At 38.6% G+C, this 19363-nt stretch overlaps 1 protein-coding gene across 1 annotated transcript in view; it reads right to left on the reverse strand.

The window, feature by feature from the left end:
- Nucleotides 1-7361: 7361 nt before the first annotated feature.
- The window catches only part of ATRIP (ATR interacting protein), a gene marked incomplete at its 3' end in the record, with an annotated part of 13367 nt that continues 1365 nt past the window's right edge, over nt 7362-19363 (reverse strand). Inside the window, exons 2-12 of the mRNA XM_082004620.1 lie at nt 17859-18029; nt 17079-17194; nt 16591-16751; nt 14598-14693; nt 13667-13796; nt 11760-12491; nt 10971-11113; nt 10260-10351; nt 9274-9357; nt 8747-8996; nt 7362-7429 (exon numbers count right to left, since the gene is read on the reverse strand). Of these exons, the coding sequence (XP_081860746.1) occupies nt 7362-7429; nt 8747-8996; nt 9274-9357; nt 10260-10351; nt 10971-11113; nt 11760-12491; nt 13667-13796; nt 14598-14693; nt 16591-16751; nt 17079-17194; nt 17859-18029 (2043 nt within the window). The remainder of the gene's footprint in view (nt 7430-8746; nt 8997-9273; nt 9358-10259; nt 10352-10970; nt 11114-11759; nt 12492-13666; nt 13797-14597; nt 14694-16590; nt 16752-17078; nt 17195-17858; nt 18030-19363) is intronic.

Consider the following 19363-nt stretch of genomic DNA (forward strand, 5'->3'; position numbering starts at 1 on the left):
GCGTTAGCAGGGTTACGTTTTGGTTATGAAAGGAAAACCTGCAATTTCATGAGAAGTTGGCTCAGTCATCTGCCATCATCCCTAAGGAAAAGATTGTAAGAAAGTAAAGTGGCAACAATAGCTGAGGTCCCTAAACCTGAAGTTTTGGTGTAGATGTTGTACAGACCAAATAAGTTGTCTTGAACAGCACTGTATGTGGAGTGGTGGGAGGAGATGAGGGCTAGGGTTAAGGAGCCTGAAAATTCACACCTTTCCTTCAGTGAACATATGCTAATGACAGCTGTATACAAGTGAAGAGATGAATCATTAATATACAAGGAACTACTTTAGTAGTAGCATTACTACTTCAGTTACAAAACTTCTTGAAAGGAGAGAAAACGGTCCACTTCATAATTGGAGCACTTAATCAGATTTTTTTAATAGTTAGTGTATTAATCATCAATAACAATAAGGCGTAGGACCAAATTTTATTTAGTTGTTGCTACGCAATCTGTTGAAATTTGTTTTCACATAGTTAAGAGAATGGGATGGTTATAGAAAGGATGGAGAAGTTGATCCATAAACTTTAAGCACTGCTGATGTGTCAGTCCAAGTAGCTATTGCCTTCACATCAAACTAATTATCCACAGTGCTGTATGGGAGGGGGAATGGAATTTAAAATTTTAAATGTTGAAAGAGTGTATGTTAATTTTTTAAATTCTGTAAGTGCCTTTGTTTCAGTAATGTCTTGTGAAATTAAATACAGTAGAATATTCTGTTGTACTGAATTTACTAGATAATCATTGTTCACTTTATTACATACTGTAACCTAGCTTTCTGTGTTGTTTGTAGTTTAAGCATAAGTATTGGAAAGAAATGGCATAAACTCTATGCACCTTTGTAATAAATGCAGTGTTTGAAGTATATTCTATCAATTTTGTTTTATTACACTCCTAAATAATACTCAAATTGAGGCTATCTGCAAAGCTACATTTTACTTGTGTTTGACAGCTAGTGTTACCTAGTGTACTTTAAGTCACCTTGTATCATGAATATCACTTTTAGTAGTGGAGACTGAAGCCGTATTAAAATTACAGGTCACAACGATAAAGCAAGGATAATATAAGCTCCTGCATGATACTCTGATGTTATGCTTCAAAGCTAATCTAAAAGGATTGCTCCTATGGCCTTGTCTAGCCTAAGGAGTAAATTAAATGCATGATGTTTGAATGTATTGGCTAATAAATCTGAAGACACTTGAAAAGTCTAGTGTAGACAAGATGGTAGACTTCAAAGAAGTCTATAATTTGATTAAAGTGTAATATCTTCTCAATGTATTTTGACTTGTGTGCTGAATCGCATGCCTCATTTATCAACGTGACCAATTCAACGTGTGGTAAGTGATGCTTCCTACTCTGTGAAAACACTTTGGCTGATGTTTTTGAGTACTTTCAATAGTTTTGAAAAAAATGCTTTTGAAAGGTTTTATTCAGGCCCGTGACTTACCAGTCTTTCACTTGAAAATATTTCCTTTGAGCAGGTCAAGAATGCTTTTTATAAGACACCAAGCAGTACTGATTTGTTTGAGGGTGTTCAGTATATAACCATTATTTCCTTGAATTGCCAGCTAAGTTTCCAGTAAGAAAAGGGGCGGACACACACACACACACAAAAAAAACCCCAACCAAACAAAAAAACTACCACAGCCTCCCCCCCAAAACTTGTTCTGAAAGAGTTGTTTATCGTGGAATAATCAGGCAGTTTTGCAGTGTAACTTCTTGAATTTGCTGGAGCTTCAGCTGGAGGCTGATAATGTGTTGCAGGTGAAACGTAGATCATTTCACTTCCAGTTTTATTTTGCATCTTCTCAACAGAATTTCTGTTGGTTAACTGGGGACAGCAGACAAAATGTATGCTCTTAAAAACCTAAATCTAGAAAACAAATATAACTAATGCTTGGGCTAGAAATACACCAGGAAATTGCAGTTATTTCTGGTGTTTTTGTTGCCACTACTTTTTAGTTCATCTGTGTTTCTTTTCCCACAACGTTTTAGCAGGTGCATCTGTGCAATGTGGCTGAATTTGAGAAGTGACATGCAGAGAAGCCTCCTTCTGTTCAGAGAAAAGCTGTGTGCCTTCCCTTCTCTCTGCGCACAGGCCTGAGGAACAGGAACTAGCCTTTGCTTTAAAACCTTCAGGTTTTCTTTAACAAGGACACAGGGTTTCAAAGGTACCTTCATCCTCTAAAATTGCAGCAAAGTGTCACATAGGAGAGCAAACCACTGGACTGAAAAGTTGAGAGCCTGGGGTTAGGTGAGGAATACTGCTGGTTATGTTTTCATAACGTTGAATCAGCAGTTGTTTACGGTAGTGTGAATTTTTCCAGACCAAAACTTGGCATGCATCTTAAAACCCATGGCAGTGTTGCATGGAGAAGCTGGACACAAAGGAGGGAAAAACTTCAGCAATTACTGCCAAACAAGCAATTCTTTCCTATTCCCTGCTCCCCCAAGTATGGAACCTTAGTATCACATCTAGGCATGTATGGTAACTTGCCAGGTTTGCTTTAGCCAGTGGTTTGGGGCCTATTTTTTTTTCCCTCTGGTTACTGTTTGACTTCATCTACTTGTTAGTATAGCCTGTGTCACAGGGACCTGGCCAGATTTACAGCTTTTAAGCAAGCTGTATAGGGGAGGAAAAAAGTACCTGAGTTAAACCTGAAAAAGGTAAGTTATTTTATCCTTTCAAGGGCTCGGGCATCTATTGATGGAGTAGTCTCCTCTGCCTCACCTTTTTACGGTAGTCTCCACTAAGGGTGAGTTAGCCATAGCATAAAGGATGTCCTTCTGTTGTAAAGTGATCTCTTTAGGTTTGAGATGCAACTAACTATTTTTGTCAATATTGGATAGGAGGCTCTGCCTGGCACAGCGAGGCATGGGCCCTCTCTGCTTCCCCTGGGGCTGCTCTGTGCTGGGTGGGTTCGCAAGCAATGCTGTTTCCATCTCAGTGCTGTCCCTCCTCTCCTGCAAACCGACAAGTCGGGTGGCTGCTTCACTTTTTGTCTCACTGGAGTGAGACATACATATTTATATATATTTATACATATCAGTTCAAGATATGTATAAATTAGCCTCTGATACCTCATTTGCCTTACTTCAGTCAAAAAAACTTTTGAATCGGGTACTGGAGACTTTTCATTCTAACATTCCTTGCTCCTGCAGTTGGGTTTTGTGGTTCACTCTCTGATGTTACTTTGGCCCTGGAATCAGGAAGGATGGGCTTCACAGCCTGTTGGACAGGTATCACAGTGTGGCTGTGCTGTAAAGGAGGTCTTTAGCAAAACAAATTGTTCAGCTATATTCTCAAAATACCAACTTACAATAGGAGTAATGCATAGCCAAAAAGAGTTCTTGTTCTGCGTTATCCCTTTTAGGAGACTCTGCAGTTACGTGGTTGGAATATAATAACGAATATGAAGATAAACCAGCTATTTCCTCTAGATATTTTCAAAAGCAGGTTACCACTTGAGCAGCTATTTGGACCACTATTTCACTTACAAGCTGTAGGACTAAAACTTTTAAAGATTAGTCCAAGGTGAACTACACGTACCTGCTGCAGGGACAAGATGCTCAGCACATTGCTAGCTCCTGGCAATTAAACTTCGTACTGAATGTGTTGGCCCTCGCTCTTGGAAGCATTTTGATAAACTTCAGCCACAGTGGGTTTGTAGGTCTTTACAAAATTCACAGACCACCCTTTCCTTATCAGTCTGCTAAATTCTAATCAATGATTTATAGTTTTTAACAATTTACACTTTAAACTTAAGCTTGCATTTGCCATTACATTCACAGCAGATAATGCAATCTTTACACAGGCAGATTGCAACTGCTGCACTTGACCTTAATATAACCATAAATAATTAATATTACTATTTTTAGGAATATTACTAACATAAAAACATTATTCAACAGTTAACTTACTGTTCTAAAAGTCTAGCACAGGCTAAACTTTCTTAAGCAGTATTTCACACTAGTGGGATTAATATGTATAAAAACAACTCAGATGTTGCATGCTACATGATGAGCTATTTTCTATTTGCCATCTTCACCTATTACAGTTTGGTTGACACAGAACAGATGTTGTTTGTTCTAGTCTGTGGAAATCTGGTCTGATCGCGGGCAGGCTCATTCCAACCTCAACTACTCAATGAATCTACAAGTTTTAGAAAATAAGATGTTACAGATGCAAATTCCCTAAATATTTTAGTCAATGAAGCATCATTTCCTTTATCTCTGTACGTAGATTTAGTAGAAATAAACTGTTTTGTGTTTGAATTCATGCACTACCTCACGTGCTTGAATCGCCACAGGAAGATGCTTAGCAATGCAGTGGTACCTCCTCCTGCGCTGCGACTGTTCAGGGGTAGCATCAGTAAATCTTAAAAGACAAGTTGGCGAGGCTATAATCCTTCTTGCATAAAGTTGCCTGAGTAATGGGTAAGCTGGTAGGGGTGATTTGCTTTTTTCATCCAGCTCCTGCCTAGCATTAATCCTGTCTGCTCAGTAGAGTTCACTGAGGAGGAAAAAGCCAACTACACTTAGCTTTCGGCAAAGGGGAAACTCATTGCCATCCTCATGGGCAAGAAAACATGGGTGGCTGCTGCTGACTGAGGAATGGGATAATCATGTACAGAACACGACGAGTGGTTTTTGGTGTCGCTCAACACTTCATTATTCAGTCTTGTGACTCTGCTGGATGCCAGAGTAAATTCCTTTTCTCAGTCAATAACAGAGGCACAGCTTATCTATAACATGTTGGGAAAATGCGAACTGGCTTTGAAAAAAAGTGCTGCTATGCTGTGAATTCTTCAAGGAGTGTCTGATGAGTACAGTCTGAGTTCTGTTATTTTTAGGTTATGAAGTTAGTAAACCAGTAGCCCTGTAACTTGTAAAAATGCTTGAGTTTTTTTGAGGGGCTCATCAGCTGTTGCATACATTATTGGATCTCTTTAATCCCAAGGAAAAAAATCTCCAGAGAATGTAAAAAGGGAAGAATTACTGAAGGTCAGTACAATCTTGCAATAATCCTGACAAAAGATTGGTCACTGTAAATGACTTAATGAATTATGGCCGTTCTGTAAGTATACTAAGTATTCTCTTTAGGAGTGCAGCCTCAATTTTCCTTAGGAGCGTGAACTTTTCAGTTACAGAAAAAGCTTTTGTTTTTAAAAGCTCTGGTTTAATTTCATAATGCCATGATGATGATGTTTCTGCTGGTGAAGGTGTAGGGGTTTGGGTTGGTTTGTATATAGCCTGGACTATACCGCTTTAAAGTCAAAAGTGTGAAGAAAACGCATTAGGGTGTTGTCTGTTAAGAGTAGTTAGAGGGCATGCAGTGCCAGAAGGGAACAGTTGGGGGTATTTTCCTAGCTTTTTTTCCAGAGATAACGCTTCTGTTTATGTAAGGTTTATCAGTAATACGCTTCTCCCTTTTACCAAGTTGTCGTACTCACCAGGCCTTCTAGATGAGGCCAGGAATTTCTTAACTGCATTGCTTCAACAATTTGGCATTCCTTAACTGGTTTCTGTCAAACTCCTCTTAACCATTCCTTTTGTCTGTTTACCCAAAGAAGGGGTTTAAATGCATCTTATCTCTATATATAAACTCAAATTATGTTTAGAGAAATTAGATGGTGAGAACAGCATAGAGCAGTTAAAGTGACGGCAGGTCATTGCATTTTGGGATATTGTGACTATTGCATCATTGTTAGGACAGCCCTAAGTTTGCCACTTACAGCAGGCGAACTGCCAGGTACTGCTTTACCACGGCTTGTGTTCATAGGGCTATATTTGAAAACGTTAACTTGATGTTTATTTTGGGTTTGAGTAAGGAAGGGGCTTCTAACTGGCATTCTTGAGCAGTTCTCTCTAATCCTAAAGGCCAGGAAAGGCTGTGTTTGGTTGGTTATGTTTGGTGTTTTTTTTTTAAATTTATTTTGTATGTTTTTAAATAGACAAGTCAAATGGTTTGTCACACTGAAACTTCTGTAGCATGTCTTGTCCAGGGCCTTGGTGGCAGTTCTAGGGTTGCTGCCATGCAAGCATACACAGATTTTGCTGTTATGTGCCTGCACGTCCTTCCTTGCTGCATTTAAACTGGAAAAGGGCAGTTTTCCAGATGCTACAGGAGACTTGAAACCCGTTACTGAGAGGAGCTGTTGGCAGCTTGTGTTTTACAGAAACGCACAGGCCCTGCCTGGTGGAGCTCTGCCAGCTGCTGCTCAAAGAGGAGGAAGGCTTAGCCCTAGGCTATGTTGTGGGAGGAAGGAGTGAAACTTTGTACCTAGGAGCTTTGGCCCTAGGGAGAGGCTGCATTATTACACTGGCTATTCCTGTATAGTTGTTTGTGGGAAAGTTCTCTTCAAAAGTGAAAGCCAGGTCAAGATTTTGTTCAGCATACCAGGGCAGGACACACCCTCTTTGGGTTATGACCAGAGAACTGGATGTTTCCCAATTTTCCAAGGGCTTCCATCCCACAGTAGTACTGTCTCCATGAGGACCTGGTCCCTGGAGCCAGGCTTGTTCTGTATCAAGTATCTGACAAAAAATGAAAAAAGCTTTCCAAATTATTTAAAAACAGAAACCTGTAGGCTCATTTTAATAGCAGTCATACTTTTCTTTTTAGGGTCTAAGGTTCAGCTGCTACCTGCAGCTGACAAGCATCCACACTTGAAAGGATATAGTAATAGTTCTTCCTCCACTCATCAGTACTGCATCCTGGGAATAAGATGCTCCTTCATCTTCACTGAGAAAAGAGAGTGAACTCTGGTGATCATTACCAGGCTTTGAATTTCCTGCTCAGAACTGAGCTGCCTTTCTAGAAAGGTTTTTAAAAATCACAGTAAACTGATACCAACATGAAAATTTTGGAAGTCAAGCAAGAAAGTGTTACAGCTGCAAGAGAAACAAATGCATCCAAAAAGACTTTGATACGAACTCAGCGATCCCAACCACCTCAGCACATTCAGCATCGTAAATTCAGCTGTAGTCACAGTAAAATGGAGAACACAATAGTGAAACTTCCATTCCATTCACAGCAATATCATAAAGGATGAAATTCATAAACAAAACCAGTCATAAGCCATTGAGTAGTTTTGCACAGCAAAACAGTACATTGCAGTATAATTCTTATTTCTTTGCTTTCCAGTACAGTTAGATGATGCTTAAATAAAATAATCACAACAAAGAAATGTGTCCTGGTTGTGCTGCATTTGAGTGTAACCTTTAGGTCATCCTTAATAAAATAGATTAATTTCAGATTTACACTGGCAGTGATTATGATGATTTAGCAGAGGAAGGACGGAGATCTTTGCTAGATGTTAGCTAGCTGGAGTCTATTCCTTGGTCTTCTGCTTCTGGCTCAGGAGGATACAACTCATCCAAAATCAGCTCTGCAACAACAATACAATCTTGTTTCAGAGTCATTTTTCTACTCGATACAGTATAATTATAGCTGGTACCTGTTTGCATTTTAAAACATTCTGACTTTTAGAAGGCTGCAGCAAATATATTTTTCAAGGTTCAATGCAAACAAGTCTTTAGATATGCATTTTGTCATACAAACTTCTCCCCCTCTTTAATGCCTTTCTAGGCATTAAAGGTGAGAACTATCTTGGGCAGTCAACTAAATGTAGCTATTAGTGGAAAAACAGTAAAGGGCACGTTTGTTATTTTACAACCCGTTCTGACTACTTAAAGTTTAAAAGTTCATTTTTGTTAACTAGTGTAAAAAGGCCACTAGGACAAAAGCATAGTATTTTGTGTTTTAAAGGAAAAACCTCAATGCTAACTACCAGTTTGCAAGCACACACATCCACCACCGTTCCCAAAATCACAAGCTGTTACACTGGTTTGGTCCATTTCCAGGCATAACTAGACAAGATGTTAGGCAAGGTTCTAGAAAACCTCAGGACACTCAAAGCTGTCAGAGTAGAACAAACAACATGGCACACTGTTTAGTATCTCCTGAAAAGTCACTGTAACTAACAGTGGCATCCTTGCGTGGCCTGCCTTACTGGTAAAATACACCAACAAAGAAGGATTTATCGTTCTGAGTCAGACCAGATGCCTTGTCTGATATCTAGTAGCAAACAACATCCTGAAATAAGAGCGTAACCTTCACATCAGCTCTACACCATGCATGTACAAAATGCCATGAGTGAGCAAAGAAATTGCATCAAGGTACAAGGAGGATAGACGATTTCACGAGATTAGCTCTCTCTAGGAAATGACCCTAGAAGTGTGCAAAGCAAGTGGCAAGTCCTGATGGACATGGGCTAGAGAAGCTTTTGGGGTAACAGAGGAAGGTCAAGGGTAGAAGAAGGAAGAGGAAGAAGAGAGATGGTAAGTATTGGAAGGGGCGGAGGGAACCCCACACAATTGCAGAGAGAACTTATAATACTAGCTGGAGATGTAGAATAATGGGGTTGTTTTTTAAATAAGGTAACACTGAGCAGACTTCTACTAAAGAGGACTTTCTTTGATAGTAGGGACATACTTCTGTGGAGAGAAGAACAAGATAAAACTATTAAAGAACAACAGCAGAATAGTTATTCAGTATAATGAAGTTGACTATGGGTTGCCTTCAGAGGTGTGAGCAACAAAGATCCATGGTATTTGGTACATGTTAAATGAGGAAAGGGGCAGAAGTGGAATTTCCATTTCTACAAGATGGAAAAAAGCCAACATTATAATTTGACTGGTTTTACCTTCACAGGCACTCAATTTTTGAGTCTTTTTGAGAATGGCTCTTATGCCTGGCATGGCTTGGTCATATTGATGAAGAACTTCCAAACAGTGTTCATGAAACAGTTTATCTTTCTGAGATAGGCTGTGTAAGAGTAAAACAGCATCCCGTAAAAACTGAATTATTTTTTCCTTGTATGTGCACAAGCTGTTCTCAGATCTTCTAATCTTCATCCACTGTCTATGTAACATTATAATTAGTGCCTTCACCACCTGCAAGAGGAAGAAAGTGCCTCAATACACAAAGTAAAATTACAGTAGCAGAAAACTTACTTCGTTATGAACTTCACTGATTAATCTCTCAAAACGTCCAAATTTCAAAATGTTTTCTAGCAAGCAGAAGCAAGCTTCCTATAAGGTGGCATCCTTTAAAGTATAGTATACTTCTGTTTCATTGTAGGTAAAAAAGGGGGCAAAAAGCTCTTTCAACATTGTTAGGGGTACCTTTTAAGTTCTCAGTAGATTAAACTCAGCCACTGCAGTGACGTACCTCGAGATGACACTGGCAGTCTGTACCAGGTAATAAAACCGCTGGACTGGAATACCACATACACCTTGTCAGGAGTCTAACTGTCTGTTACAAAAACACAGATTGCGTTATGAGTATTAGGGTTCTGCAGAATTATCAAACAATTAAGCTGCAAATAAAGGGAGTAGAAATCTCTCTCGTTACTGGTTTCAAACATTTGGGTTTTTTTCTTAACAGTTGTTCTTTATTACCCCCAAAAATTGTTAAAGTTTTTTCTCCCCTGTAAAACTTCACAGATAGAGAATTTGCCCTGCACAGAAACCTTTTCAACTTTCTAATGAGAAAGGCTAACGAGGTATGGTGGGCCTTAATTCACTGTATACAGTATGCATATATGCATAAAACAATGTAGGTAGCGGGATAATGAAAATGGTTCAAAATTCTTTCAAATGAGAACAGCAGAGCAATAGTAGAACCTCAAACACGTCACCACGGTCAGTACGCACAATACAAATTAAATTCAAAAGCTATTCTTCCTATGTATAATCATGACTATTATACAGCAAGCTAGCATTTCTACTGAATACAGTGAATATAATCCCAAGTCACCACAGACTGCCTTTTGTATGTAATAACTCATAAGTTACAGTTCAGAAGTAATTAATACAATTAAAACGCATCTTAGGTCTTGCTGCCTTTTACTCCTCTATCAATCTAAAAGCAAAATAAAGTTCAGTGTTGAACAGTTACAGCCATCCTAGGATCCTTCGTGCTTTTCAGTGACTTAACATCAGTTGTAATAGTCATAGTTACCTTTAAGAATAGTTACCGATTCAGTTTCAAGCAGCTACTCTGAAGTAATCCCTTACTGCAAGCCAATACTTTCAGTGTTCTATTTCAGCTGGAGAAACTAACTCATTTTTGGACAGCTTGTGCATTGCCCTGCTCCTCCCACTCCCCAACTGGAAACAGCAAGAAAAAGCATGGGAATAAACAGCTGTGGTTACCTCTTGTTCCAGCTGAAGCCAAACCATTTCAGATGCTGATTTATCTGGTCTTGATGTAATATACATGTACAGTGCAAGAAGGAGGCAGGTGTCTGAAACAGAGAGAACTTTGTTCTTTTCCCAACTAGTCAATTGTTCATGACAAAAAGTAATTTTGTCACACAAGACGACATTTCAGAAAATACGTAGAGTGCGATCCTGGGACCCGTGATACAGGCTCAGCTTCTTGCTTTACTTGAGACATCTCAAGTGGTGCTTGAAGAAACTAGTATCCCTAAACTTTATATATGCCTTTGTGGTAATACTGTCCTACTTCATTCATAAGGAACTGGACAAAGACTATTTGTCATGCAGAGTACTGGAATCCCCAAGCGTAACAGTGTCATGAGCGCAGAAAAATTACAGGCTTCCAACTCCTCAAAACCCCCTTTTTCTTCATCAACTTTTAATATAATAAACATTAGTCTAGAAAGTAGTTTTAAAAATCCACATGGGTATCAAAAGCACTGTATGTAGACGGATACCACAAGACAAAATACTCTTCAAACAATAACTGAAATGCTGCACTAGGAAACAAGTTTTCAGGTAACATAGCAGGTTTTTTGCCTTCTGGAGTTTTAACACCTCGGAGTAAGGCCTGTTTGCATTACTTTTAGTCATGCTAACTAACGTTCAACTGATAACAATCCTCTGTGTCACACGGTCTTTTACCTGAATGAGAACAAAGTTGAGCAACCAACATGTGGTGTTGAGCAAGAACAGACAACAGTCTCACGGTCAAAAGGACAGCAGGCAAAGGTGTCTCTGGACACAGACAACGGAGCAGTATCTGGCTACTCAGCAAGTGCTGAAAACTTCAAAAGAAAAATGCAAGTTAGAAATGGGAAATGGACTGACAAGTTGAAAATACAGTATTCCTTGTACGCACCATTGTAATTTGTGCCTTTTTAGCCATTCAGACTACACCTGATCTCAACTTATGTGTCACAAATAAGAAGAATACTGAAAAACATATTCCATTACATTTGGCAGTCAGTCTGCAATTCATACTATGGTTGTGTATATTAGACCATTAGCAGGCAAAATGCCTCACTTTTGAGAGAGGCATTTTACCTACTGGAATGATCCTGTGCAATCGCAAAACCCACAAAATGAATGTTTCAGATATTCTGATCAACTGCATATGGTCTTAAGTTTTCCCGCTTTCAAGTGACAGCTATGCAATGAGGCAACAGCATCTGCTTCATATAAACATCATAAGCAAATCTCTTTATTTTGTTAAATAAACAAACTGTTATTTTGGGGGCAATTATCACATTCATTAGCAGCAAAGGCAGTAGAAAGATCTTCAACTGCTTCTCCAAGGTAATCTGAGAAATGGGATATTCTCCCATACGTGTCAAAACTTCTACTGTCATCTGCACAAATTAGTTTCAACAGAAAAATGAAAACTGCTCAACCACAGAGTCTGAAATAATTTTAAAGCTATTACTGACTTACTTTATTAGCAAGTCCATTGTTGAATTTTCAGCTAATTTCACCAAAACCTTTAGGCTTTGGTTCAGTATACTATCAGTCTGGGAGCCTCTTGCAGCAGAAAAAGCTAAAACCTGAAGCAGCTTTTTAAACAAAGAATGTTGAGCTCGATCGTTATTGGGATCATCCTGTGGAGCTACAGGCAGCCCTCCTTGTGTCCTGGTATCTTCTTTATTACCACACTGATTATCACACAACACATTTTTGTCCATCTTGGAAACCTCTTCATCTCCAATGGCAGAACTTTTTTCCACTTCAGTAGACAACAATGTGTGGACAACGTCCCAGCTATAAAAGGCCAAATAATAAAGAACACCCAGTGATATAACTGTAGTTTCTTCAAGAGACAACCTGCAGTCCTCCTTACTTGACACCATGTTTGTATTGGTTCTGGAAGAAACAGCTGAATGGTTTCCACAAGAACCATTTACTGACTTGTCCGCCAATTGTAGCGCTTGACAGTATGCACCAATATGGTGGTCCACCAAGGGCAAGAGATGCACGGCACCTCGGACCTTGCAGTGTGTGAGGTGCAAGAAATCTCTCCGGCTTTCCGCTGGGCTTTGTTCAGATAATCCTTCGTCCATAGCAATCAAGTTCAAGCCTGTTATTGCAAGTTTTTGAGCTTCTCGCAGGGATACAGGAGGAGCAGTTTCTTCTTGAGTTGTCCTGCTGCTGGGTAGTTGTGTGGACTTCCTATCCAAATAAAATTAAAAGAAGGGGAATACTTCAAAAGAAAAGGCAGAAAACACAGCTGAAATGGGAGTTATCCATATTCTGAATCAAATAATAGAAAGGCTAGAGTAATAAGAGATGTCTGTTCCCAAAATAAAACGTAACTAGAAGGAAGAAAAATCCTGCTCCTCGATACCTTCATGGAAGAGCAATTTCAAAGCTTTCCTAGGTCTTGTGAAATTAGTCGCAGCTTACAGTTGAGTAACTTCAGCACCTCAGTATAAGCCATTGTCTGAAACTACATTTCAAACATTGGCTTCCCGGTTTCATGCTTTTGATAACCTGTCATGTATTCTTATCTTCCCCTGACGTTATTTGGTAGCTTCTGGGAAGCACGTGTATCTGTACATTACTGATCTGTAATATGTAGGGGCCTTTAAAAGACTACAACAACAAATTACTTTCTTGGCCAGAGAGAGACTTCAGCTCTTAACTAGTCAAACTGCAGCTACAAAGGCCAAACACTCCACCTCTGCTTGCACAAACAGCAAGGACAATGAGACATGAGCCTTGCTATGAACACACAAAACACAAGAGTTACTAATAAAATAACATACCAGAAAAGCAAAGGTATTTCAGCAGCTACAGTCTAATTTTTTAAAATTAAAAACTATTATAATTTATATACTATATTCATATTGAAAATGCTTTACAGGTCACTGTGTCTTTGAAAATTGCACATAAATAGTACATTACAAACTGAACGTAGTTTAGACTTTGAAGATATAAAGCCTACTGTTCTTGTGATCACCTTTTCAACATTTTCTTCCCACTTAACTCATGATCATGTTTATATGCTTCCCTCACTGCAATGCAAGTTTTATGCCCTTAAGTGGTTATCAATAGCAGCTGCTAACAGTCACTCCCAGGTTTTACAAAACATGTTTCTGTGCCTTCCCCTAATATATAATTAACCTAGTTTATCTCTTAGTGTTGTTCCACTGTTTGGTATCTACTATAATCGATAATCAAAGATGCAGAATTCTGTTCCAAATTTGGCATTAAATGGCCTAAGCAAAATGGCATTTAACACAAGGAATGAGCTATCCTATATGAGTAAGTATTTCTTGGTATAGAAAATGCCACTATACTAAGAACATGTCAAATACAGTTAAAAAAAAAATGCCGAAACTTACGTATCGAAATAGTTAGGCTGCAATACAGCTCCAGGTAGAGATTCAGAGTTACTGCTAAGAAGATGGCAGAGTCCTAGTAATGACCCAGGGACAATGGGCTGCTTCATCAGTGCATTTAGTAAGATAGAACCTGAAAGGATACATAATTGTCTGCATAATCAACTACAACGTCAACAAGTTAATATTTCCAAAGATCAGCATTATTTATAGGATGCTCAACCTCAAAATAGTTTTTTCATTACAAATCTTCGTTCTTTACAAAAGAGAATTCTTATAGAGACTCATTCTTTAGAAGAGAATGATTTGCAGAAAAAATAATTTATGATTTAAATATTAACCAAGTAATATTTAGATATATTTTAATTACAATCTGATATTAGCAAAGTATCTCCAGCCAAATGGTCATCTATCCCAACTATCCTGATGACTTGCCCTCCCAAGTTCCAGTCCAGACATTAAAATTATGTGATGCAATTCTATTCTTAATTGGAAATAAAATAGTACCCTGAAGACTTCCTGGTATTGACTGTTGTAAATGTTGCTTTATTGTTTTTACCTTCAAAAAAAGAGTACATTTTTCCTGCTTTCTATATCAGTTTACAATAAAAACCATAACATATTAGTACTGAAAGAGCCAGCCTTGTAAGAAGATGCCTCTTGATCCATATCCTTCCATAAAGCAAAACCCAGGCAAACTTTTTTCTTAAATAGAATAACAAGATAAGAATGTTGTTAGGATACAAGATAATAATATAATCTGAAATGTTTTACTGCAGAATCACAATATTCAAAGCAAAAAGCAACTAGCTGAACACCACTATTCTGTGCAGTGGCACTGTACCCAGCAGGCTCCTCAGCATGACCCTGCTTAGTAAACGTATCTGAGCGGTTCCTCAGAAATGCTATTTCTGTGTTAACAGGATTAAGTTACCTTGTGCGTTTCGTTTATGCATAGAATTGTAGGAACCGTTTTTCGCCGTCGCTTCATGCTTCACAGATACAACTTCAGGATGGGTTATCTTACTGTCTAAAACAAACAGTAATTATGAGTCTAGTATGAGAACTACATTGCTTTTATACCTGTACCGATCCTTTATGCATACTCAGTTATCCAGAGCTGTTACATAGTAAGTAAACAGACTGCAGACCAGTAAAAAACACTTGTCTTGTATAACTCAGATATGTCAAGCAATAGTTAAGCGCTGTGACACAAGTAGAATTGCTCCTCAAAATAGAAAATAGAATTTCACCTTTATTGTCAGATGTTCCACAGATTGTTCAGTACTATTGCTCGTTTTCTTTTAGAAAAAACAATACCTTAAGTTGAATTCCCACTACTAGCAGAGATTTACATGACTACTTAGTTGAAAATCAACATAAAATTCTAAAATATAACCCCCCCCCCCAAGCATTTCATAATCTTTCGATCAGCTATATATGTCACAATTACTAGCCAAACTGAAGCCTTGCAGGGTTCAGAAGACTAATAATCAAGTGTGGTTTTCAAACAAATAGGTGTATCGAGTGTTATTACCGTTAACAGTCAAGGGGCTGAAAAAATAGTAACACTAATGCTTTAAGGCTACTGTATTTTTTGTTTTGACAGATTTCATACTGCCCATACAGTTTCAGACTGAATACTGTAACTGACAGTTACATCTCAGATTTCTCATGACTCTTCCTGTAAGAATTACTTGATGATATCCAAATTTCTTCCATTTATTATTTCCTATGGAAACATGGCAGTTGGCTGCTACAAAAAACCCCACCATTTTGTTTCATATTGTAGAAATCTTCAAATCATAGAACCATAGAGTGGTTTGGGTTGGAAGGGACCTTTCAAGGCCATCTAGTCCAACCTCCCTGCAGTGAGCAGGGACATCTTCAGCTAGAGCAGGTTGCTCAGAGCCCTGTCCAGCCTGACCTGGGATGTTTCCAGGGATGGGGCATCCACCACTTCTCTGGGCAACCAGGGCCAGTGCTTCACCACCCTCATCGTGAAAAATGTCTTCCTTCTATCTAGCCTAAATATGCCCTCTTTTTGTTTAAAACCGTTACCCCTTGTCCTAGCGCAACAGACCCTGCTAAAAAGTCTGTCCCCATCTTTCTTCTAAGCCCCCCTTAAGTCCTGGCAGCTGCAGTAAGGTCTCCACGGAGCCTTCTCTTCTCCAGGCTGAACAACTCCAACTCCCTCAGCCTTTCTTCCTTGTCCACGCACCTCTGGATGGCATCTTGTCCCTCAGGTGTGTCAACTGCACCGCTCAGCTTGGTGCTTTCTGCAAATTTGCTGAGGGTGCACTCAGTCCCACTGTTTATGTCATACATATATTCATTTTCTAAGACTTACTCAATGGATTTAAAGATAAAATTTTGTGAGAATTACTGCCCTACACATAAGAGAGGAAATGAGTAAACTGTTTCAGTTGTTTCTTTCAATACGGCTAAATATGTAGCATTTAAAATAAAATCCCCCAAAAAGGTCACCTTTAAAGCCAAAACCACAGGAATACAAAAAATGCATCAGCTGACTAGCAGACCAATTCAAGAAATAGGCAAATTATTTCCTGTTCTTCCTTCTTCAATGAGAAAGGCAGAAAACAATTTGGATATTTTAGTTCATCACATAGTAAATTAAAGTTTTTCATTATGGCCAACAGGCACTTCATCGTTGACAGCTTCGCATCTGGTAGACAGGCATTACCAAGCCGTGAACTAAAACGATCTTGACGTAAATGCCAGTCATAGCTGTTTAACGCCAACTGGTATAAAACGCAAAGAAATTTAAAGAAAAAAACCCCAAAACAAATACTTGTTTTTCTCTACAGTGCACTTACTGAAGCTGTTCAGTCACATAGTACAAAAATCCTTACACAAGGCAGAATGTTTGTATGCAGCTAAAAATGTTGCAATGTATATGGGTTTACCTTCTTTGATTGAAGTAGTCGGGGCAATCAAATTTCCTGAAGAACACGATGGTCTAGAGGACATTTCAGCATTGAAGGATTCCTTTGTAGGAAAAGATCTTTTTCCAGGCTGTGGAGAACATCCTTCTGATTTCACTGGTATTGCAAAATTCTTTTTAGGGCTAAAAAAAAAAAATCAAACACTTAGATGAATCAATTTTTCTTTTGTAATTATTTTATTAAACTATAAACAAGGATCTATTTAATAGCTTTCGTGATATTGATGTTTTAAAGGTACTTCACTATAAACTCTTTGCGTTTCTGCCACAGGTACAAGGAAGGCTCTTTCTGAGCCAACTCCATAGAGGTTAACAGACTTTTTTTGGCTGTGTTCCCCCGCCTCGCCAAGAACGCAGAGCTAAAAGTTCTATGGAGACATAAAACCTCTTTAATAGTTTAAGCATATGTATTGTAAAAAGGAACACAAATTCATTTTCCAAAACTCATACCTTGGCGTTAAAACCATCTGAGTAACATGTTTATTTCTTTCACAGTTCTGAAGTCGCGTTCTTAATTCATTCATTTCTGCATCTTTGAACTGCAACTCTGACTGTAATGACAGTAACTGAAAGAGGAATTGAAAAGACAGTTTTACTGTTACCGAATAATTTAGTGGTGGTGTAACTGCTGAGCAATAAAATTACCATAAGATTTCAAGATTACCATCTACTTACTGCAGACTCTGCGTAAGATCTCCTTTTTTATGTATGCTAGTCCAATTAATACTATCTTAGAACCAAGTGCCTAACGTTCAAGCAAGAAGCACATGACTTGTTAAGACAGACCAAGCGCCATGCAGAGCATGACTACAGCGAGGCCGTTAACAGCAGCGTAAACGGGACAAAAGCAGCCACTGTCCTCTTCAGGGCTTTCAGAAAGATGACTGCAACAGGAATAGTATTATGTTCAGAGTCATAAAGCACTTTCTGTTGATATTTTCCATTTTAAAATACATTCCAATTTTAATGTTCTGCGGATTGCTTAAAAAAAAAAAAAAAAAAGCAACTAAACCAAAACCTCTACCACTTGAATTTTACTCTTTTATTTTGGCAGAAGAAAACCCTGAACAGGTTCTTGCAAATGCTTTCTTCTAGATAAGAAAATAAAAGGATACATAATTTGGAAATTTCATGCAAATGTTCTTCCTTTGGCTAGATGGACTGTGACATCATTAAGTTGTAAATTTAGCTTCTGCATGTGATGTGCAGGTAATTGACATAGTTACAAACCTGTTTGGAGAACTCTTTTTCTTTTTCACTGAGGGTCTGAGATTTTTGCTGTTCCAACAGCATGTATGCTCTTTTCTGTTCCTCCATAGCATACTCCATCTGCTGCATAGAGTCACGCAAAATTTTAATTTCTCCATTTTTAGTAAGAATTTCATCCTGCATTTCTTTCAGCTGCAAACAGATGAATCCATTAAAGGATGTATATAACCAAAAGTATGTATTTATATAATTTACGTGGTTGAAAATTACGTATATTTATACTTTCTAGGGAGAAAAATGCTTCTGTAACCCAGTTCAGAAATTCTGCAGTATTGCTTCTAATCTTCTGATTAAATCGGGCTCAGCTACTGTTTTCTCTAACAGAATTATAAAATGACAGCAAAGGCATGTCTCCATATACTGTCCTGGTATCTCTCCGAGACCATTCTTTTCTTTCCCCTTCTCTGTGATTATGTTCTTTCTTTGAGAAGTTATTCTAGTCACATGCATCAATAATTTATTCACTGTTTGGATCATAACAGTGATAGTTTAATTATAATATTTCATCTAGCACGGCAGCCAACAAGCAAGCTGTCCTAAGACGAGCTCCCTTGCCCAGACAGTATCTTCATGACATATGTAATCTCTAATACTCTGAACAGCCATCACCACACAGAGATGACTTCGGAGAGAGAATAAAGGAGTTACTCAGAAAAGCATGGAGAAAAAGCAGCAGAGACACACCTTTATATCATTATGTAAAATTACGGTTTACCCCCATGTTGAACACGGTCTACAGGCAGGAGCTCCCCCAATAAAGAAGGATACAATAGAACTGGAAAAGATTCAGAGAGCAGGGGTATGGGTGAGGAGAGAAAGGTAAGTAGGGCAGGACCCTCCCATCTGGGAGAAAGCCCAACTGTAAGGAAGCAAAGATCTGCTGAGGTGTGAGTGTGGTGCACGAGTTACTCCTTCTTTACTGCCTCCCACAACAGCCAAGACGCATCCACTGAAAGTCACTAGCTGCAAAGTTCAAAACAAAACCAAAGAAGAAATTCCTGACACAATGTGTTGTTAAGCTGCGCACCTCTTTCACACTAAGAAGTATCAAAAAACAGCTACACAAGCACTTTAAAAAAGACACTAAAGAGTATGAAATACACATGTACTATTTCTGGATCAGGAGGTACCTACATAAAATTTTACCAGAGGCTAAAAGAATATTCTGGTAAAATATCATCAGAAACTTGCTCGGGTCTTATATTCTTCCTAAGCTGTCTGCCAGAAGCATGCTGGACTTGATACGGGCATGTGGAAGTTCTTAGTTTTCCACACCAATTTCTTCCCTGTAGTATCTCTCCATAAAGGAGCATCAGAAGGTGAAGTAACATAACACAACTTGGAAGTTACACAAAACAACTCTTGCTGACTAGCTGACAGGACACAGAAGAACGGGCTTGATAGGAAACACGTAAAACTGACAAATTAGCATTTGCTAATCTGAAATGACCAAAATACTGCTCTCT

The sequence above is a fragment of the Phaethon aethereus genome (assembly GCF_964289735.1).
Source record: "Phaethon aethereus genome assembly, chromosome: 11".
Lineage (NCBI taxonomy): Eukaryota > Metazoa > Chordata > Aves > Phaethontiformes > Phaethontidae > Phaethon > Phaethon aethereus.